The sequence below is a fragment of the Gorilla gorilla genome, chromosome 11 (assembly GCF_029281585.2).
Source record: "Gorilla gorilla gorilla isolate KB3781 chromosome 11, NHGRI_mGorGor1-v2.1_pri, whole genome shotgun sequence".
NCBI lineage: Eukaryota > Metazoa > Chordata > Mammalia > Primates > Hominidae > Gorilla > Gorilla gorilla.
The window spans coordinates 76,685,800-76,709,435 of record NC_073235.2 but is presented as its reverse complement, the minus strand read 5'-3'; the positions used below and the strand labels follow the sequence as shown (position 1 = coordinate 76,709,435).

Genomic DNA, 23,636 nt, shown 5'->3' with positions numbered 1-23,636 from the left:
GCTTTTAACAGTTTAGTTATATCTAAATTGAAAACATTTTGAAAGAACTTTCTACTTCTTTTCCCATGTTTTGGATGGATATTATATATAAATAGTTAATTCAGAATGCTGTGGGAATTTGCACTGGTATCCCTACTTCCCATTACATGCTGCAATTTTGTATAAAGTTTTACATAAAACATCTATTCAGTCAGATTGACTTAATAGAGTAAAATAGTAATTTCCAAAATAAAGTATGTAGGTCCTAAGTCTAGGGGGCATACATTTAGTCTAGTCACTGTGGTTTTTTTCTTTTAATGCTATCATTGCTGAAATAAGTTATATAAACCCATTCTTGCATGAGAGAAATTCCTACAACTTTGAATCTTTCTCCTGCTTTTAAGCTTTAATATTAACCTCAAGGGATCTAGGGGTGTGTGTGTGTGTGTGTGTGTGTGTGTGTGTGTGTTTAAAAAGTTCTCATTTTACAAAAAGCGTATGGGCTTTAACACTTCAGGCATAGGCCAAAACTTTCAAATTCTTTGCTTTCGCAAGGCTTTTCTTAATAGATTTGAATAGATCAAAATGTCTTTAGTTGCCACTGAAGCCTATAGTAATGATCCTTAGAATTTTTTCTTTTTCCTTCTTCCTTATTTCTTTTTACTTTTTTATACCTGCAAAGCTGTTAGAAGCTACAGATGACTTGGGTTTCACGACATTTAATATTCATCTAAAATGAGACAGTCTGTGAAAATGGATATTTGTCTTCTAAGTTTAGTTTGAATGTATGTAAGAATTTTTTCTGCCTAAGGAATTTTCGTTTTACTATATAATATGTTTTAAGGGATACATTTTAAAAAATCACAAAACATACTTATTTTTGTCCAGGTAGACGATATAAAATACTGTACACAGTAATCTCCATAAATTTGAAAAAACTCCATAAACAACCTATGGCCTTTTTAGAATTGCAATTGACTGTGGTAATAGTAATGAGCAGTTTTTAAACTACAGTATACGAAAATGCAATAGCATTTTATTTTGTCTTCATAACATTAGGCCCAAGTGTCCTATAAATGTTTACATTAATAGATTTAAATTTTGTCTTAAGTACTTTTATTACAACATTATTCTGCAATATTTCCATTGTAGGTATACAATATTTTCATTACATTTTAGATAAATAAGGATTCCTGGACTGTTCTGGCAACTTAACTATCACTCTTTATTTTAAATTTTTTCATGGAGAGGGGAAGAAGGTATGGAGAGTGGGCCAGTCTGTGTTACCAATTACTTGAGTAGGCTTTTGTAGTTTTCTCTTGAGGCAAATATCCCCAGCGGGAAAACTGGTGGTGTGCCTGAGGTTCTCCAAGTCTCCTCCAAATGTTTTGCTGGTTTCTTTCTCCTTCAGCATCAGCTTTCTATGTGTATAAAGTCTGGATCCTTGCATCCTTCTTTTGCCCAGAATGGGCACAAGTCCCCAGGGTAAAAGTGGCTGTAGAGGTCAAATCACTTCTTCCAAATTTTTTGTTTTCATTTTCAGAATCCCAGACCCTTCAAACAGATGCCTTCTGTGTCTTGCATTTTAGATGGCTTTTCTAGTTCTGGTTGGGATTGTTGGACTGCTGTTAGCTTCTACATCTCATCCAGAAGGAGAAGTTTCTCACTTACTTCCAGCCCCCAGATGACCTGTTGAAGAAATCTGGTTTTTAGTCTTATAAAATTTTCCAGAGTCTGGATTTTATGGACTTTATCCCCGTGGTATCATTTAATATGTTCTTCTGTCCTCTATATTTCCTGTAAACTAGCAGTAACATGTAAAGTGTTGGTCAGATTAAGATGACAGATGATGTATATACTTCTTTCGGGAGGTACTATTTTTTTCTCCTGTTTTTGCAGCACTAACTGTCATTGGTGATTATTACCAAGATCCATTAATTTGTTAGGGGATGCAGAATGGTGCTATTCTAAGTTTTTATTCTTTCCTCATTTATTGGCTGGAATATGTCTATAAAGTAATTTTCTTTTCATAACTATTGGTTATTCTGAAAGTACAGTTTCCATAGGAAAGACACGGTAACCTCTTTAACAGTCTTCAAAGAGTTAATCACCTAGCATTCTTAAAAGATGGCCACTGTGAGTTTAAAATTTTGTTTTGGACTTTACTCTGTATGATATTTGGCACCGTATTATCATATTTTATTTTTTATTTTTAAAATTTTATTTCTTTTTTCATTTTTTAAGACATGAATGATAAAGTATTATCACATTTTTTTAAAAAAACATGGCTGATGTTAACGTGAGTGGGCTTTCTCTGAGCATGTATTACTCGATAGCAGTCAAATGATTAGAAAAGTAGTGACTAGTTTATTCCATATTAATAGATATTATATTTTCTTGATTTAAGTCATACCTTGAATAAAATTCACATTTTGACTTTCATAATTCACAATTCTAGACTTACCAGTAATCTTTACATACTAATGATTAGAAGGCAGTTCTGAGTGCCAACCTCCCATTTCCTGTCAGATACCAGACATTTAGCATCTCTTTCCCAATTCAGAGTTTTTGGAAAGTCATTGACTTAACTAGAGAGATGACTTCTACATTTCATGCTAGAGAAGGTTTTGTTAGGTATGGATGAAGTGATGCTGGTACGATCAGGTATATTATGGAAAAAAAATAGATTTTATAGTATGACATGAAACTCTAACTTATAACAAAGATTCTTTGAGAACATGCTTTTCAAGTTTCAAATAGACTGTGATGGGGAAATAACCTAATTATAAGTCATGAGCTGCCGCTTTACTGTTGTAAATTTCATTCACTTCTGTTAGTAAAAAATGTATTGTTCCTTTTTCCCTCTGTTTGTAGATTGGTTTTATATTCCTCATGGATCTTATTTGAGCATTGAAATTAGAGTCAGATAAATTTTTCTTGGTGTTAACCTAAGAATTGATTGAAATTGCTTTTATTTGTTTTAGGAAATCTACTTTCTTCAATGTATTAACCAATAGTCAGGCTTCAGCAGAAAACTTCCCATTCTGCACTATTGATCCTAATGAGAGCAGAGTACCTGTGCCAGATGAAAGGTTTGACTTTCTTTGTCAATACCACAAACCAGCAAGGTAAGAGATATTTTATGCTATTTATTTGGTGATTTTGTGTAGATTGGGCAGATGTTTAAAGTCATATAGAAGAGTTTTTCTTTTAAAATTAATGTAGCATTATTGTTTTGGGTGATTATAAAAGTAATGCAGAGGGCTGGGCGCGGTGGCTCACACCTGTAATCTCAGCACTTTGGGAGGCCCAGGAGGGCAGATCACAAGGTTAGGAGTTTGAGACCAGCCTGGCCAACATGGTGAAACCACTGTCTACTAAAAATACAAAATTTAGCTGGGTGTGGTGGCAGGTGCCTGTAATCCCAGCTACTTGGGAGGCTGAGGCAGGAGAATTGCTTGAACCTAGGAGGTGGAGGTTGCAGTGAGCCAAGTTACGCCACTGCACTTCAGCCTGAGCAACAGAGCAAGACTCCGTCTCAAAAAGAAAAAAAGTAATGCAGAGTATGGAGAAGGGTGTAGAAGGGTATACCCAGTTCTTAACATTGCAATTATTTTTTTCTGGGGAGTATGAAATGGAGTAATTAGTCTGTATTATGTGATCTCGTTCATGTAAAACTAAATGTGTTTGTTTATATGCATAAAAAATGTATGAAATGATCATAGACTAACTGATGATTATCTCTGGGTAGTAGAATTTTTAGGTGATTTTTACTTTATTCTTATATTCCTCTATGTTTGAATTTTTTTACAATAAGCATGTATTATATCTTCAATTAAAAAAATAAGTAAAACTGTTTTATTAGGAAAAAGTGAGATAGTTTAAGTTCATTGTAGGAAGTTCAGACAGTAGGGAAATGTATAATGAGAGGAGTGAAAACCACCTCTACTTCCTCTACCTTGATATAACAGTTGTAAATACTTTGGGGATTTTGTAAATACTTCCATAATTTCCTGACTTTGTGCACACTTACTTACAGAAATAGAATACTTGTTTTACTTGGGATATTATTAATATCTTTCTGGATTAAGCAATACAGACTTAAGTAATAATTTCTAATATAATACTTATATTTATTGCTATATTATATGAATGTAGCACAGTTTACCATTTGCTTATTATTGATAATTTAGTTTGTTTTTAATATTTTACTATTTTTAATGTCCTGATAAATCCCAAGTTTCTGTCTGGTGTCCTGAACTCTGCAGAACTCCAGATTTCTATATCTAACTGCCTCCTTGATATTGACACTTGGAGGTCTGAATAGGTGCCTTAGACTTGATATGTCCAAAATGACCTTTTGATTTCACCTTCTTGCACCAAATTCTTCTTTAGGACTGCCATAACTCAATAAATAGCACTGTCATTTCCTCAGTTGCTTAAATCAGTGGCCACCATTTATCTTTGATTCTTCTCTCCCCTCACCCCGTATCCAGTCTTATCAGCAATTTTGTGAGTTCTAATTACAAAGCATATACGGAACTCATTCACTTTTTTCACTTTCACTTACTCATTGTAGCATCCATTGATTTTTTTGATGAACTAATTTTTACTATGAGGATTCTTACCTGGTGATTTTGTAATTCTATCATTCCTCCTTCATTTGTTACTATTGTACTGTAAGGAAAAGCTTTCTCATCTTCATCTGTTCATTCATGTATTTATTCAGATGAGTGTTATTTTATTGATTTTAATCTGTCACAAACATTGATTTGATGCTCAAATTATATCCCTCAGCTTGGCTCTTCAGGCTGACTTCAGTGTCCTTTCTAAAACCTTTTTATTTTTAAATGATTTTAAATTTATATAAAAGCTGCAAAAGTACACAAGTGCTTATATATCCTTGCATACCCAGATTCTTAGAACTTTTGAGAATAAGTTGTAGACATGATGCCATATTATACTTCGGTTCTTTAGTTAGTATTTACTAAATACAAAGATATCCTCCCACACAACCATAGTAAAACATCAAAATCAGGGTAGTTTACTATGGGATTAACACTGATTCCATATTACCATCTAATTCATAGACTTTATTTAGATTTTTTCAGTTGTTCCAATAATATGCTTTGTTGCATCTAAACCAGGATCATGTGTTTGTTCAGTTGTTTTATCTCATTTTTTCCTTTTCTTTTTAAAATAGAGATGGGGTCTTGCTATTTATGGGGTTGCCCCAGGGTGGTCTTGAACTGTCGGCCTCAAGCATTCCTCCTGCCTCATCCTCCCAAAATGGTGGGATTATAGGCATGAGCTACTGTGCCTGGCCTTTCTTTTCTTTCTTTCTTTCTTTTTTTAAAGACAGAATCTTACTGTGTTGCCCAGGCTGGAGTGCAGTGGTGTGATCACAGCTCACTGTAGCCTCAAACTCCTGGGCACAGTCAAATGATTCTCTCACCTCAGCCTCCTGAGTAGCTGGGACTACAGGCACATGCCACTGTGCCTGGCTAATTTTTAAATTTTTTGTAGAGATGAGGTCTTGCCATGTTGCCTAGGCTGGCTTGAACTCCTGGGCTCAAGTAATCCTCCTGTCTTGGCCTCCCAAAGTTGTGCCCAGCCCCACCAGCCTGTTTCCATTGAAGAACATTAATAAGGCCTGGTGCAGTGGCTCACACCTGTGATCCCAGCACTTTGGGAGGCCGAGGTGGGCGGATCACCTGAGGTCAAGAGTTCAAGACCAGCCTGACTAACATGGAGAAACCCCATTTCTACTAAAAATACAAAAGTAGCCGGGCGTGGTGGCCCATGGCTGTAATCCCAGCTACTCAGGAGGCTGAGGCAGGAGAATCGCTTGAACTTGGCAGGCAGAGGTTGCAGTGAGCCGAGGTGGCGCCATTACACTCCAGCCTGGGCAACAAGAGCAAAACTCTGTCTCAAAAAAAGAACAAAAGAAATTCCTGCCAAAAAAAAAAAAGAACATTAATAAATGTTTTTGGTAGTCTGTGTTCATTACAGTATAGCGATTAAAAATATTTTTAACATCATTTTAGTCTCGAGAGTTCTAAAGTAGTATTTTATTCTAGAAGTATTTTGTTCAAGTAGTCATGAGATCATTAGTGTAATACATCAGAAATCCCTGAATTAAATCTCAAGTTTTAATTTTTTGAGATATTGTATTAATAGTTTAAACCTTATCCTAGCCATAAATCACAAATCAGAATTGAGAAGCTCATTTTCAATAGAAAATAGAATCTCAGAGCTGAATATCTTCCTGTCTAGTTTCCTCATAAAAAGAAACTTGAAGCCTAGAAAGATGAAATAATTTGTTCATGGTCACACTTATAGTTATGTCAACCAGAAATAGAACTCAAAGCTTCTCACTTCAAATTTAGTGCCATTCTACCCAGATGCATGCTACTTACTGTACTTCTGCATTAGTCCATTTTGTATTGCTGTAAAGGGTTACCTGAGGCTGTGTAATTTATAAAGAAAATAGGTTTATTTGGCTCATGGTTCTGCAGGCAATATAAACACAGCACCAGCATCTGTTTGGCTTCTGGCGAGGCCTCAGAAAGCTTTTTTTTTTTTGAGAGGGTGTTTCGCCATTGTTGCCCAGGCTGGAGTGCAATGGCGTGATCTCAGCTCACTGCAACCTCCGCCTCCCGGGTTCAAGCGATTTCCTGCCCCAACCTCCTGAGTAGCTGGGATTACAGGCATGTGCTACCATGCCCTTCTAATTTTGTATTTTTAGTAGAGATGGGGTTTCTCCATGTTGGTCAGGCTGGTCTCAAACTCCTGACCTTAGGTGATCCACCCACCTTGGCCTTCCAAAGTGCTGAGATTACAGGCATGAGCCACTGCACCCGGACGAGGCAGCTTTAACTCATGGCCAGAAGATGAAAAGGGGAGTGGGTGTGTCACATGGAGACAGGGGGAGCAAGAGAGAGTGGAGAGAGGCACCAGACCATTTTAAACAACCTGCTCTCCAGTGAACTAACAGAGCGAGAACTCACTCATTACTATGGAGAGGGCACCAAGCCATTCATGAGGGATCCACCCCTGTGACCCAAACGCCTCCCACCAGGCCCCACCTCCACCATTGGGCATCACATTTCAACATAAGTTTTGGAGGTGACAGAACATCCAAACTATATCAACTTCATATTTATCATATGAGTGGTTTTAGTTGTTAGAAATATCATTTAGGATGAATTTAGTTGCCCTTAACACAGTGACTTAAAGAGCTGATTTATTGAGTTAGTAACAGGTAGCACAGTGTTTAGCTCAGTGATATCATCAAAGGCCTGGCTTCTTTCCCCTCTTCAGTTTACTTTATCAACTTGACCATAAGGTTGTCTTCCCCTTGTGGTCACAGGATAGATCTGTATACTTTCTCATCCACGTTCGGAGTGAAATGGGATTGCTTCTAGAAGTTCTCCCAGAAGACTGATGAGCTTCTATTTAAGATCCTCCTACACCCCCTCCAGTAAACCTCTTCTTAAGTCTTTTCATGTCTTTTTTGTTTTTTAAGAGGTGGAGTCTCACCATGTTGCCCAGGCTGGACTTGAACTCCTGGGCTCAAGCCATCCTCCCTCCTGCCTCAGCCTCCCAAATACTTGGGACTACAGATGTATGCCACCATGCCTGGCTTCTTAAGTTCTTTGAGGCAATTAGGGCAAGGTGAAGGTCCTAGAATTTTTTTACTTTCCCTAGGAATGCGATTAAACTGCTTAGTGAAGGCCGGAGCTACATGCCCCACTTCTAGAGTTAGGGGTAGAGCAAGCTTCTCCAAAGCACTGGGCTCTGATGGAGAGGAATGGCTACCAAAATGAAAATCAGTATAGGTACCAAGAGAGGGGGCAGTGGATGCTGGGGAGGCAGTCACTGTGTCCAGCAACAAAGAACTAACCACATTTATGTGGTTTTAGTGGATTTGGTGGTAACAATAATCAAGTAATTTCAATCTGTAATACTTCATAGAATAATTATTTTGAAAGGACTCATTTTCCATGCCAATAATACGGAAGTCTTTTGTGGAACTTTTATGTTGTATTTTATCAGGTAGTGAAATTGACATTCTGAAAAATGAATGCTCTTGAAAATTGACAAAGGATACACAATTACATTATATATACCTTTGTCATATGACATTAAAAGTAGCTTTTATTTATTGATATACTTAAATCTCCATTTTTACATGGCAAACTGATTTTCCTAACTTGGTTTTTAACTGGTGTTAAATGTGCCTTTATTTAGCAAAGCAAAGGTTATTTTGTATATAGCCTAATTTGGTTGCTGTTATCAACATCTAGGTTATTACTATGCTGATAACTGGTTCTCAGCATTACACGCTTTTTTTTTTTTTTTTTTGTCTATATAACATGTGGGTGATCAAATGCAAACCCAGACAGCCTGTGTTTGAATCCCAGTTTTGTCACTGCTGGCTGAGTGATCTTGAATACAATAGATTTCGTAACTCCTCTAAGGCATAATTTCCTTATCTGTAAAGTGGGCTTAATAAATAGCATCCATCTTATAGAGTTGATTTGAACTTTGAAGTGAGATAATACATGTAGAATACTTAATTTAGTGTCTGGCACAAAGTTAGTTGGCTCATTTTATGATGATTACCTCAGCATACTCTAAACATTCTTCACCGCTTTTGAGTGTGTGTGCATGTGCCAATAGAACTTTATAGTAAAATTAATGATAAGAGTTTTAATTTCAGAAACACAATAAATACATTTATTCTGTTTTAGTTTTCTCCCTTATTATCCTAGGTAAGAAAGTCCAAATATATTACAAGGCCATTTCTAATTTTTTTGGGGGGGGAGGGGTGGATATTCATTTATCAAATCATTATTGTTCCATTGTTCTAGAAAGGAAAGAATTTATGTGAAATGTTTGGAGAATTCATTTGGTTGATAGATAAGTTTTTAGTACTGTTTTATAATAAAACCATCTTTTGTTTTTCAGCAAAATTCCTGCCTTTCTAAATGTGGTGGATATTGCTGGCCTTGTGAAAGGAGCTCACAATGGGCAGGGCCTGGGGAATGCTTTTTTATCTCATATTAGTGCCTGTGATGGCATCTTTCATCTAACACGTAAGTACAGTTGTTTATTTAATCATTGATTTCATTCAGTTCAGTGTTTTCTTTCCATTAGTGCGCAAATAAAATTAGAAATGACTAATGGAAGATTGCTTTGCTTTACCAGATGAATCTTGGGTTTGTCTGTAAATCTGTGACTTTAATGTTACTTAGTATCATCTCCGTATCTGAAGGCTTATTCCATAGCAAGTATATGCTGCATTGAGATTATATTCTAATTGAACTTTATTCCCTGTTCTGGATTAGAGCAATCAAGAAGTGTTTCTATATGGAACTTTGTTCATTGTAAAGGCATTTTGAAATTGTCTTAAATTGTGGAACTTTATTGCTTTTCTGTGTGTTAAGGAGGCAGAATTGTTAGAGAAGGGGATTCTGATTATTTAACAAGAGAGGAAGGCTTCTGGGTTATCTATTAGAGATGAAAGGATTAAAGAGAAACTATAGATCAGCTAGTCCTTATGGAGAGAGGAATATAAAGGAAAGAGAAAAAATAGAACTGTGGCTTAGTTTGGGCTCTGTTGACTGACTATAAAAGTGAGCCAATCACATAGTAATTTTCTGACAAAATAGAGTTTAGGTTAAGGCTTAGGTCAAGGCTGTACTTTGTGTTAATAGTATTATAATGAGCAAATTAATAGAAACAAAGAAAACACAAGTTAGAGGTGAGAGGGCCGGCTGTGGTCTGGTTAAGTGCATTTGTTTCTGGTCCTCAACTAGATAACTATAGTAATTGAGAGTGAGCATTTAGAAAATATAGCAATTTGACTAATTTTTTGGTAATTTGAATAAAGTAATAATAAAATTCTGCTGGTACTTTTTGTGTGCCTTTTATAAAACACCATTTACCTCTGTGGTTTGCATAAGCTGGCTAGAAAAAAGATTTGTTTGCCTAGTATTAGGCTGGTGCAAAAGTAATTGCAGTTTTGCCAACGTAATGCCCAAAACTGCAATTACTTTTGTACCAACCATATAATTCATTTGTATTGTATTTTACAAAACCCCATGACAGACAATTTGAGAAGCATTGATCTAGGTAGTTTAAATTTGAGTGAAGGTATGGTGAGACCTCTGGGAAGTCTAGATAAAAGAATGAGGCTGTGATGGGGAAGTGATCCAGTTTTGTAGAGAAGTTTTAACTAAAGCCTGTACATTGGCAGAATGTCTGTTTTCCTGACTGGTTTTCTTCTGGTTTTGATGACTGACGTGAGGATTTCATAGAGAAGGTGGAGTGAAGTGTGACTCCTGGATTTCTGGACCAGGTCACTTGAATGAATTGTGATACCATTTGTTGAGATGTTAAACACAGAAAAAGCAGCAAGTATTGAGAGAGATGATGATGAGTTCAGTTTGGGACAATTTAAAAAATTTTGTAGTTGGGGCATCCTGATAGGTGTCTGTCAGAAAGTAGAATTGATAGGACACATGTGACAGAAGGATCGGGGCAAGAGAACTGAAGATTTGGGTATGAGAAAATTTGGGTGGAAAAGAACTTAAAATAGAGTGGGAGTGAAAATAGGAGAGCACTGAAAAATTGAAGTCTTATGGATCTGATTCCCTGATAAGGTTTCATAACAGGTAGGTTGAGTGTAAGGCTGTTGTGTGGTTAGGGAGGGATATTTGACTTAAAATTTTCCAAGCTGGAGCAATTTAGGATGATGGTAAGGTCCTGATGATGTTGGTAATAAAAATATCTCTGGTTTTGTTGTTTCTTACATAATATTCATTTGATGTAGTTTTCTAACCCTTGTGGGGGGGAAATGAATTTGGTGAGGAGCATACATACTATATTGTATTTAAGTCAGGCTAAAGATACCATCATTAAGGAAGGAAAGAAAATCCAATTAAAGTAGATACTATGCTCTCTTAGAATGATTGATCTCAGAATGTGAAAGTGCCAAAATATGCATCTTAGAATTGATGAAATACAGTGTATATATCATTGTATAGTACATAGAGCACTGAATGATACATTTATAATCAGAATTTTTAAAAAATCCTTGGATTTATAGTCAGAAAAAAAGACTTGTAGAGATTAGAAAGATTATGGATTACTTTGAGGCTATGAAAATTGATAATTCTTTAATTTCAACAGTCAGATATATGTTAGTGTTTAGAGTACTTTTCAGCTTTCTATTAGAACATCCAAAAGTTAGGGGACAGAAAAAATTGTTAATGAGAAGTTTTAGTTTATCACTGAATTTTAATTTATTAATATCATGTTTCTCTCCATTAATTTGATTAATTTTTAAAAATTAACTTTTGCCTCACCTTGTTCACTTCCCTTGGCTATTAGAAATATGTAAAATATATACATTGTTACAAACACATATACTTGTTTAAAATGCAAATACTCATCTTGGTGGATTTGCTTTGGCTTTAAATCTTTAAATCACTCTATCTTATTCATTTGACTGATTTGACTCTTATAAGTGTGCTAGATGCTGAGGGATGTATTGGTAAGTAAAAACAGATGTGACCGTTTTTCTCATGAGCTTATAATACAGTGGAGTATATAGACATTGAATAAAATGGTCACATAAATATTAGATGTCTTTCCAGTTGTGTACAAGGAGAAAGGAATATGTGTGTGAGTGTGCAGTGTTACCTTGAGGAGGTGACAGTGATGCTGAGAGGTAAAAGCTGAATGGGAACTAAGTTAGCAAAAGGAGGAAAGGAAAGATTATTATTCAGAGTAAATGATTTGTTTCAAGGCCCTATGGTAGAAAGGAGCCTGCTGCCTTAAGAACTGCCATGGTGGTTAGAATGAATGATGAGGAGTAGGAGTGATGGAAAAGAGCCCAGGGATATAGTTAGGGATGTGATTAAGTTCACCATGTTAAAGATATCCATCTCAAATGGCTTAAATCTAAAGGATTTTATTTATTTATTTGAGACGGAGTCTTGCTCTGTCCCCCAGGCTGGAGTGCAGTGGCATCATCTCGGCTCACTGAAACCTCCACCTCCCAGGTTCTAGCAATTCTCGTGCCTCAACCTCTCCAATACCTGGGATTACAGAGGCACACCACCACACCAGGCTACTTTTTGTATTTTTAGTAGAGATGGGATTTCACCATGTTGGCCAGACTGGTCCTGAACTCCTCACCTCAAGTGATATGCCCACCTCAGCCTCCCAAAGTGCTGAGATTACAGGTGTGAGCCACTGTGCCCAGCCTAAATATAAAGGATTTTAAATGGACAGTTGAGGTGGGGATGGAGGCAGATGAAATTGTTCCAGTAGCTTATTTTGCAATTACAGTATTCAGTTGAGTTGCATTTTTAATGTTTTAACCGATCAAAATGGGCTGAGCACGGTGGCTCATGCCTGTAACCCCAGCATTTTGGGAGACTGGGGCAGGCAGATTGCTTGAGTTCGAGACCAGTCTGGGCAACATGGTTAGACTCCTGTCTCTACCAAAAATACAAAAAATTAGCTGGGTATGGTGGCATGTGCCTGTGGTCTCAGCTACTCGAGGCTGGATTGGGAGGGCTGCTTGAGCCTGTGAGGCGGAAGTTGCAGTGAGCCAACATTGCGCCACTGCACTCTAACCTGGGTGGCAGAGTGAGACCCATTGCAAAAAAAAAAAAAAAAAAAAAAAGGGAAATAAAAATGGAGTAAGTTGCCAATAGTTTGAATTTTCATTTTGTATAAAACTATATTTCCAAGATACTGATAATGATTTCCCTAGATGATGTATGAGCATAAATAATATAGAATACTTAGAATACTTTTTTTTTTCTTTTTTTTTTTTTTTTTAAAGAGTCAGGGTCTTGCTATGTTATCCAGGCTGGTCTTGAACTCCTGGACTCAAGCAGTCCTCCACCTTGGCCTGCCAAAGTGCTGGGATTACAGTCATGAGCCACCGTGTCTGGCCAGTAATGTGTAAAGCTTCTTTCACACACAACATGTATTTGCCCAGGTGTGGTGGCTCATGCCTATAATCCTAGCACTTTGGGAGACCTACGCAGATCACTTGAGCTTAGGAGTTCAAGACTGGCCCGGGAAGCATAGGGAGACCACATTGCTACAAAAAAAAAAAAAAATTAGCCGGCCTTGGTGGCCTGTGCTTGTAGTTCCAGCTACTTGTGAGGCTGAGGCAGGAGAATCACTTGAGCTCAAGAGTTCGAGGCTGCAATGACCTGTGATTGCACCACTGTACTCCAGCTTGGATGACAGCAAGATCCTCTCTCTAAAAAAATAAAAAAGATTAAAAGAATCTATACATGTTACTTAGTTTGTTTACCCCCAAATAACGTCCCCTTCCACCCCTGGGGTTTGCTGCCTAATGTAAAGGTATTTCAGATCCTTACCCCCATTAGTCATTTAGAGTTCTCGCTGAAGTTTTATTTTCAGTAGTTTTCTTGTTTGCAAAGTGTACTAATGAGGACATGCAAGATAGTAGAAATAATGAAAGATTATTTTCTTGTTTGAATATGTGCAGATCTGGAGTTACTGTAGTTTTTTAAAGTATATTTTTGAAGTTACTGTATGCTAACTCGTAACTATGGATTCAGCTGTATAGACGGGAGTTTATCTTTCACTAAACAAGTGCTGCTGAGGTGAAAGTTAGGTCTTATTTTGACAGTTAATAAATATAACAACTGTCAGAATTTGCATGAGGAATTACAAGAGCTCATCATTTTATTCTGGTGGTTTTTTTTTCATCAGGAAAGCTTTGTGAGAAGTGTTTTTATAGTACAAATGAATGTCCACTTATTAAATTTAATTTGAAAACAGAAACAGTCTTCATTTATCGGAGGGTCAGTTATTTTTCTTGCCCTAGTTTGAATCCTTGGAATACTTTTCCAAAAGAATATTGGTTCTTCATTGATAGTAAGGAGCTGAAAAAAAAGATTCAAAGCCAGTTGCAGTGGCACATGCTGGTAATCCTAGCTACTCAGAAGGCTGAGGCCCGAGGATTGTTTGAGCCCAGTAGTTGAGGTTGTAATGTGTTATGATTGTGCCTGTGACTAGCCACTGCACTGTAGCCTGGGCAACACAGGGAGACTTTGCTTCTTTAAAAAAAAAAAGAAAGAGAATACTGATACAAGAATGATCTAATAATCTGCTGTCTAGGTGAAGCTTCACGTATAGCTAATTGAAGATTCTCATCTTGTGTGTAAGCCCAGTTTGCAGCAAATGTGGACTAATTTTATATAGCAGGTAGATGCAGCATTAAAAATTTTTCTATACACAATAATATGGATGAATCTCAAAATAATTATGCTGAGTGGAAGAAGGCAGTCCAAAAAAAGAGCGTATACTATGATTCCATTTATATAAGATTCTAGAAAATGCATACTAATTAGAAAGCAGATCACGGTAGCCTGGGGGAGGGGCAGAGAGAGGGATTATAAAGGGCTGTGAGGAAACTCTTGGGGGTGGTGGATATGCTTATAATCTTGTTTGTAGCGATGGTTTCACAGGTGTATGCATATGTCAAGACATGTATACATCTGACTGTACACTTTTTGCACATTTTGTTGTATGTCACTTTCACCTCATTAAAGCAAAAAAAGTGGGAAAGAAAACTTTTCTTATACTTTTCCTTTTAGGGGAGCTTTGCTTGTACTCTGTTTACTTTGTTTCAGCACTGTAAGTGTTGGAAATAATGTCATATTTTTAGATAATAATTAGCAGGTTGGTGCAGCTATTTGTATTGATTTAAAAATGAAAATAGGGCTGGGTATAGTGGCTCATACCTGTAATCCTAGCACTTTGGGAGGCTGAGGCGAGTGGATTACTTGAGCCCAGGAGTGCGAGAGCAGCCTGGGCAACATAGTGAGATCTCATCTCTAGAAAAAAAAATTGAAAGGAAAAATAAAACCGATTATTTTTGAGCCTTAACATTTTATGAAGAACTTTGGGTTTTGGTGCAATTATAGTGAAATTATTTCACTCTCATACATCAGTCTTGGAAGTACAAAATATTTTCAGCTACAGAATTTGTTAAACTTGATTCCAAAATACAGTTGACCCTTGAACATACTGGGGTTAGGGGAGCTGACCCCTGCACAGTTGAAATTTGGATATAACTTTTAACTCCCCAAAAACTTAACTACAAATAGCCTACTGCTGACTGGAAGCCTTACAAATAATATAAACTATTAACACATATCTTGTATGTTATATATTTATATTCTATATTCTTACAATAAAGTAAGCTAGAGAAAAGAAAATGTTTTCAAGAAAATCATGGCCAGGTGCGGTGGCTCAGGCTTGTAATCCCAGCATTTGGAGGCTGAGGGAGGAGGATTGCTTGAGTCTAGGAGTTTGAGACCAGCCTGGTCAACATAGAGAGATCCACATCTACAAAAGATAACATTAGCCAGCATTGTGGCATGCACCTGTAGTCCTAGCTACTCAAGAGGCTGAGGCAGGAGGATTGCTTGAGCCCAAGAGTTTGAGGCTGTGGTGAGCTATGATCGTGCCACTGTACTCCAGCCTGGGTGACAGAGTGAGACCCTGTCTTAAACATAAAAAGGAAGAGAATATGCATTTACAGTACTATACTGTATTTTATTGATACTGTCATCTATTCACAAGATGAATTGTTTGTCTGAAATGGCAGTAACCCCAGGTGCAGACCTCAGTCTATAGTCCATATCAAGCAGTTCACCTTTTTCTAGTATTGTCAATGACTTTTCTCTTCTCTGCTTCTTGGGAGCATTTCCAGCATCACTAGTAGCACTTTGTATAGGTCCCATAATGTTATTTTTTATTTTATTATTATTGTTTTAGAGATAGGGTTTAGCTCTGTTGCTCAGGCTGGAGTGCAGTGGTACAATCATAGCTCATTGCAGCCTGGAACTCCTTGGCTCAAGTTATCCTCCTGCCTCAGCCCCTCAAGTAGCTAGGACTACAGGTGTGCACCACGATGCCCAGCTAATTTTATATATATATATATATATATATATATATATATATTTTTTTTTTTTTTTTTTTTATAGATACAGGGTCTTGCTGTGTTGCCAGGCTGGTCTCAAACTCCTGGGCTCAAGCAGTCCTCCCGCCTTGGCCTCCCAAAGTGCTGGGATTACAGGTGTGAGCCACTTGCCTGGCTTATGTTATTCAACATTTATAGTATTGCGACCATGATGAAAAATATTAATATGCAGGAACCTCAAGGGATCACTTTTTACAGCAATACACGATTTACTGGAGAAATGAACTGCTCATGTGATGATGATTAATGTCTCACAGTGTTTTAAGATAAGGATACTCGCAACACTCAAGCTTATCCCAATAGCAACCAGAGGTGGCTGTGAAATAATTATGGTAGTACAATATGGACTACAGTTAACTTTATGCAGTTATGATTTTATACGGCATTTTTAGTTTATTTACATTTCCCTTAAATGTGAATGGTTCCATGTATGGTCTGTAAGTGTGTCTAAGTTTTGATAAATTTTAACTTTTTATAATAGAGTTGTATATATTTTACAGTAGTAAGTGATAAAATTGACAAGTATCTATGTATATTTTATGCATGCATGGCATACCTAGTTTTTTCTTATTTTTTTCCATATTTCTAGGCTACATGTTTCATCTACAAGTTTTTTCAGATTGTTGCAAATCTTCAAAAAATTTTCCATTATATTTATTGAAAAAAAGTCTGTGTGTAAGTGAATCCTTGAAATTCAAACCCTTGAAATTCAAACCTAAGTTCAAGGATGAACTGAAGTATTTATTGACGAGTTTATTAGTAAATTTGTTATGTAAAGCATTTAAAAATATTTGTAAAGTTCAGGAGTTTACATATTTTATTTTACAAATTGTCATACAGTAACGTAGACATTCTGGGTTTACAGTTCTATGAATTTAACATGCTTATAGATTCATAAAACCACCACAAGAGTATGGCTACAGAACACTGTCATCACCCCAAAAACTCCCTTCTACTCACATTCTTTTATGGATCTTTTAGGTGTCTTTAAATACCAGAATGTTCTTTTAATTCTTGTTGTTTTGGAAATATTGCTCTTATTTTCTTCCCAAGTTTGCATTTTAAAAATTCTTTTTTTTTTTTTTTGAGACAGTCTCACTCTGTCGCCCAGGCTGGAGTGTAATGGCGTGATCTTGACTCACTGCAACCTCCACCTCCTGGGTTCAAGCAATTCTCTTGCCTCAGCCTCCCGAGTAGCTGGAATTACAGTCACCTGCCACCATGCCTAGATAATTTTTGTATTTTTAGTAGAGACAGGGTTTCACCATGTTGGCCAGGCTGGTCTCGAACTCCTGACCTCAGGTGATCCACCCACCTCAGCCTCCCAAAGTGATGGGATTACCGGCATGAGCCACCACACCCAGCCCCTTTTTAAAATGCTTAACAAAATTTTGTGTTAAACCAAACTAAATTTTGAACTAATGGGCAGAGCTGCCTATTTCTGAAACATATAAAATGTCTGGAAAATACAGGATAATATGAAAATGGCAAGACTCTTGTGTTTGTTAAATTTTTCCACCCAAGGGCCCTAACCACAAAGGATAAGGAACATGATGACTTTTGGTACGTGGTATAGTGCCACACACTTTACTTCAAGGAAAAGTTTTTCGAATCTCATGGTTTTTTGTTTTCTGTATTTCCAGCAGTCCCCAGTTTGAGAGGCAGGATCTTAGATTAAGATATAACCCTAGGGCAACCAAGAGGCCTACCTGACCAAACTACTAAGTGCAACTTACAATAATAATAATGAATATTTTATAGCACTTTGCTTAGTTAGTACTGTTTATTTATTTATTTTTTTGAGGCGGAGTCTCTCTCTGTTGCCCAGGCTGGAGTGCAGTGGCACAGTCTTGGCTCACTGCAACCTCTGCCTCCTGGGTTCAAGCTATTCTCATGCCTTAGCCCTCTGAGTAGCTGGGACTACAGGCGTGCACCACCACGCCTGGCCAATTTTTGAATTTTTAGTACAGACGGGGTTTTACCATGTTGGCCAGGCTAGTCTCCAACTCCTGACCTCAAATGATCTGCCTGCCTCGGCCTCCCAAAGTGCTGGGATTACAGGCGTGAGGTACTGCGCCTGGCCTTGCTTTATTGTTTTTAATGATGCATTGTTGGGTTTTTTTTTTTGATGAAAGTAGGTTTTAAATTTCAACACTTTTTTTCATTTTTTATATTTAAAAAAATTATGGTAATATATACATAACATAAAATTTGCTACTTTAATAATTTTTAAGTATAGAGTTCAGTGGCATTAAGTACATTCACATGTACTTTTAAAAAATTACAAATGACATTGCTAATGAATAACCTTTTTAAAAAAACTTTTATGATAGATTTTTCTCTTTCATCTTCAGTAAACAGAATCATGCTCAGATAAAACGGCCTGCCAAAGATTAAATACAGTAGAAGGAAACAGCAATCATTTTATAGGAAGCAAATTCTTTTTAAATTCATACATACAGTAACTTATCTGAAAGCAGGGTGCGTTATTTGGAAAAACCACTAACTTTTTCTCTAGGGCTCATTGAGCCAATATGACTTCGCCAGTTTTTGGAAGCAATATAACTTACTATTGCTGGATTTTTAAATATTTGAATATGATGAAGCTATTGATTTCACCAAATCCTTAGCCTTTTTTTTTCTTTTGACATATAAAGATCACTGAGTAAAGATTCTTAACTTTTTAAAACTGTCGTTAGAAGTTTTGAAGTTACATTTCAACAGGAATCTAAGACATTTGTGTGTTATTTGAAGCATAGCACCTTTGGCAGTATCACTATACCTACTGTCAGGCTATTCACAGATAAAACTTGTTAAGGTTTCTCAATAGGTACTTAGAGATATGACCTTGGAGACTAGAAGCAAGAGTGTTGCTTTCTGAGCTATGGGACAGTTTTCTTCCCAGTTTAGAAATGTATAGTAGGAGGGTCTCATATATGGGACTGGTATATAATTAGTTATAGTTGTGGAAAACAAAATTTCAAATATAATTTATTTTCAGCTAAGTTTGCGTGTGCATGTATGTGTGTATGTGTGTTTGACGGTGATGGTGGGAGTAGGGAATATATTGCCCTATTCTTTCCTGAGTTCTGGTCACCAATTGTTGTAGTTAAATTTTCTGCCTGTGGATTTATTTTGAACTTTTTGTGTGAATTTCAGTCACTATACTTTTTCTCGTTAGAGTGTACTCTTTCTAGTTATTAAAAAGAAAAGTTAACTGTAAAACAGCCTCAGGCAGGTCCTTCAGGAGCTATCCAGAAGAAGCCATTGTTATCATAGGAGATGACAGCTCCATGGGTGTTATTGCCCCTGAAGACCTTACAGTGGGACAAGATGTGGAGGTGGAAGACAGTGACACTGATGATCCTCACCCTGTGTAAGCTTAGGCTACTGTGTGTATTTATGTCTTAGTTTTTAACAAAAAGGTTTAAAAATAAAAATAAAATTTAAAAAATGGAAAAAAGCTTATAGATAATATAAAGAAAATATTTTTATACAGTTGTACGTGTTTGTGATTTAAGCTAATTGTTATTACAAGAGTCCAAATGTTAAAAAAATTAAAAAGTTTATAAAGTAAAAAGTTATGGTAAGCTAAGGTTAATTGATTATTGAAGAAAAAAATTAACATAAATTTAGAATAGCCTAAATGTACATGGTTTATAAAGTCTACACTTGTCTATGGCAATGTTCCAGTCATTCACATTCACTCACCACTCAATCACTGACTTAGCCAGAGCAACTTCTAGTCTGTAAGTTTCATTCATGGCAAGTGCCCTATACAGATGTATGATTTTTTTTGTCTTTTATACTGCATTTTTACTGTACTTTATATTTAAATATGTTTAGATACACAAATACTTACCATTGTGTTACAAGTGCTTTCAGTATTCAGTATAGTAACATGCTGTACAGGTTTGTAGCCTAGGAGCAATAGGCTATACCATTTAGCCTAGGTGTGTAGTAGGTTATACCATCTAGGTTGGTGTAAGTACCCTCTATGATGTTCACATAATGATGAAATTGCCTGAAGATGCATTTCTCAGATGTGTCCCCATTATTAAGCAACTCATGTCTGTAGTTGGGAGTAATACTCAATAAGGCAAGTCTGACTCTAAAAACAGTACTGTTTGCCTTTGTACCAGTGCTGACCAATGGAAATATAATAAAAGCCATAAATGTGAGCTACATATGTAATTTAAAATTTTTCTGATAGACACATTAAAAAAGTTAAAAAGAAACAGGTGAAATCAATTTTAATAATATTTAATGTAACCAAAAATATTATTTCAATATGTCAATATGTCAGTATGGACTAGCCATATTTCAAGTACTTCTTAATAACTTAATGGTACTTAATATCTTGTGGGTACTTGCTACAGTATTGGACAGCCAAGTCCTGTACTATAAGCATAGAAAAAAATTGAAAAAGATACATTATACTATTGATAGATTTCTGAAAAATAGAACTGGGGTGGAGGGAGAAATGGGTGATTTTTATTTTTCATTTGAGACCCTTTGCTTTTAAAAAAGTGAATATGTATTATTCTGATTTTTAAATATGAGGAATTTTTCATTTTAAATACCAGTTTTGGATATGATATGTACAAATGATTCAAATATAAATCTCAAGAGTTCTGCATTAAAACAATGATAGGATGATTTTGGCTTAGAATGATGTGATGTATGGAGTTATCAATAATGTATTTCTAAAATGTTTGTTTTTTAAGCTGGGCTAATCATGGTGGTTCCACCAGGATGATTTAGGTAAGGGGTTTACCCTCAGATAATGAACTTAGTGGGTTCTGTTGTTAGAGAACTTACTTCCTTGATTGTTCTCATAGTATTATGTTTGTACACTCTGTTCTACCATAAAGTGATATTCTAAGAAACTTTAGTGTAGTGAGAGAGAGAGAGAGAGAGAGAGAGTGTGTGTTTGTGTGTTGTGGGGAGGAGGAAGGGAGGCTAAGGGAGGGGATGGCCGCCCTTACCTCTTTGTCCTAATAACAAATGAATTTCTTTGCATGCAACTGCCTTTTCCCTATTCTGTGTATTCTTGGTGAGGAAATATTATCCAGCTTCCTCCTTCCACCTCAGGAGTGTGAAGGGGCCTTATCTATCCTCTGGCAGGTAGAGCCAGGAAGTGGCCACTTAACTTAAGCTGGACTTAGAAGGATGCAAAGCTGGAGGGAACATCATTGAGAATTCAGTATTTCATTTCATATGGCCTTTTCTTTTTCAAAGGTAAGAATGATGATAGAGGAAGAAGCACAGCCTTTTAAGTAGATTTCAGCAATCTTATTGTCTTTATACCAGTTGTTTTAATATACGCAGTGCAGAATCACCTAAACAAAATTCTTTTCTTGATTTGTCAAAGGAAAACCTATGCTAGTTATGCCAGCCACTGTTGTTTGATATAATCAATAGTCATCTACTTGCTAGCAAAAAGCATTCCCTTATAGTAGATTTAACTGTATGCAATTTAGGTACGAAAACTTGTGTTTTAGAAAAAATGAGGGTCATTCTATAGTACATATAAAGTTATGATTTAATTATGTGTTTACACCCCTTTCCCTTATACCTTATGAGTAGACAGTTTTGGTTTTATCAGTTTTGCACTCCTTTTGATTATAAATGACCAAACAAATGCTATTACTTAAAAAAATTAATTGTAACTTTGTAATACATGTTACAAAATGTATATGTAATATATAAAAATTCTAAATGATGTATGCCTATTTTAAACAAAATAGGAAATAATTAAGGTTCAAAATAAAATTTCATGTTTACCCCTGTTCCCAGTCTCCAGAAGTAACTGCTTTTCCTTGTTTTTAAAATCAGAAAGGACATATGCTTTTCTTCTCCTGATTATATGTGTAGCACATGTATGTTGTGCAGTATTCGTTTTCAGTAATTAAAATATGATAGATATAATGTAGAAAGTGAAATCCTATGACATCTACTGTCAGTTTTGGAGCATATGCCTCCAAGTTTGTTTTTATTCTTGAATATATCCTAATGTAAATTGTTGTTAATTTTTTCCCACAAGTAGAATAATTCTGTATATACTTCCTTGATGATTTAATTTGATCTTTGATATAATTTTTTCATCCTTCCTTGTCAATATTGATACTTTATTTTTTAGCAGCTATACTGATTTCATTATATGGATATATCATTGGTTAATAATTCCTTATAATATTGTTATAAACAATTCTGAAGTGAACATTGTTACACAGAACATTCACGTTATTCTTTTGCAAACTTATGTGAATAGTTCTGAAGGATAGATCCCAAGTGAAATTATTATTCTAAAAATATATCAATTTATAATTACATCAATTTATTTCTTCATTTAGGAAAATTCTAAGATCTTCACCTTTACAGTCTTATTAGGCCACCTGGGAGGGGACAGTGAACCAACATTATGATTATTTTTTCTTTACAGCCCAAGATTCTACTGTATGCAGCTACCAATAGAGTCTCTTTTGCCCCCACTTTTTGAATCTCCTTATCTTAAATTGTTCACCTCTGCTTCAGCCCGAGTTTTTAATCTCTCCCTGCTCCTTTGGAGTTGATGTTTCTTGCTGACCCTTGATTTGGCAGCTAGCCCAATGTGCCCACTCTGTGTGCTCAGGAAACCTAGCCTGGGCCAGGATTCTTGGGCCCTTTCATTTGCTTAGAAAAAAAATTGGAAATTATGTATACTTGGGATATGAAAAACAGCATGTGATAAGTGGCCAGATGAATGGTATATAAAATTAGTCATATATCAGAGAGGGATAGAAGCTCTAGAGATAGTTTGGGTCAGGTTATATAGATATCAGGATGAAAATACAGAATTATTTTTATGAGTAGTAGAATGTATTGATGATTTTTATGCTGGCAAGTGTATAGCTTCGTAAGTGTTTCAGGAAATGTATTAGATTTGAAGAAGACTGTAAGATGGGTGATTAGTGAAAACATTGTTTTGTTTATTTGTTTATTGAGAAGCTGGATCTCATGATGTTTGTTGCCCAGGGTGGTCTCAAATTTCTAAGCTCAAGCAGTCCTACTGTCTCAGTCTTGCAAGCAATAGCTGAAACTACAGTCATGCGCCACCATGCCCAGAGAATGCATTGTTTTAACAGTCCATGTTAGAGGCCTCAAAATAGAAAGGAAGGGACAGACTTGAAAGACGTAGACATGAGTATAGAGTTGATGGTAGTGTTTTTACTAGCTTTATGCAGTTTTTGTGTATTGTCCATTTATTTGATGCTCTGATACATTAAAGCTATTGTCCTTTCTGCCAAAGTTCTGAGAAGAGAACCTGGCTAAGGGAATAGATAAGAAGTTGTGTGTGTGGAAGTTGGTGATGGATATGCATGGAGGAGGGAGTACAGATATATAGAGTAAACAGAGCACACCTTATGCTGATAGTACCACTGGTGAACATCAGGTTTGGTGGGAGAGCTTTGAATAAGAGGGAAATGTATAATCTACTTTCAGCTTTTAAAATTTTCAATTTGACTCCTGGTACTGCTTTGCTCCCATCACATGGTAAATTGATATTGGTGACCATAAAAAAGCTTTAACGCCGAATTCGATTTTGAAACATCTTGGACAGACC

At 36.2% G+C, this 23,636-nt stretch overlaps 1 protein-coding gene and 1 long non-coding RNA gene across 3 annotated transcripts in view; both read left to right on the top strand.

Annotated features, from left to right (window-relative positions):
• The window catches only part of OLA1 (Obg like ATPase 1), a 173,521-nt gene that overhangs the window by 16,364 nt on the left and 133,521 nt on the right, over positions 1-23,636 (top strand). For both annotated transcript variants that reach the window (XM_004032814.4, XM_004032813.4), the window contains 2 exons: positions 2,964-3,107; positions 8,953-9,080. In XM_004032814.4, coding sequence (XP_004032862.4) covers positions 2,964-3,107; positions 8,953-9,080 — 272 coding nt within the window. The remainder of the gene's footprint in view (positions 1-2,963; positions 3,108-8,952; positions 9,081-23,636) is intronic.
• On the top strand, positions 18,250-21,665 carry LOC134756655 (uncharacterized). Its single transcript, XR_010129622.1, has 3 exons — positions 18,250-19,406; positions 20,758-20,794; positions 21,158-21,665. It is a non-coding gene; the product is annotated as an uncharacterized lncRNA (long non-coding RNA).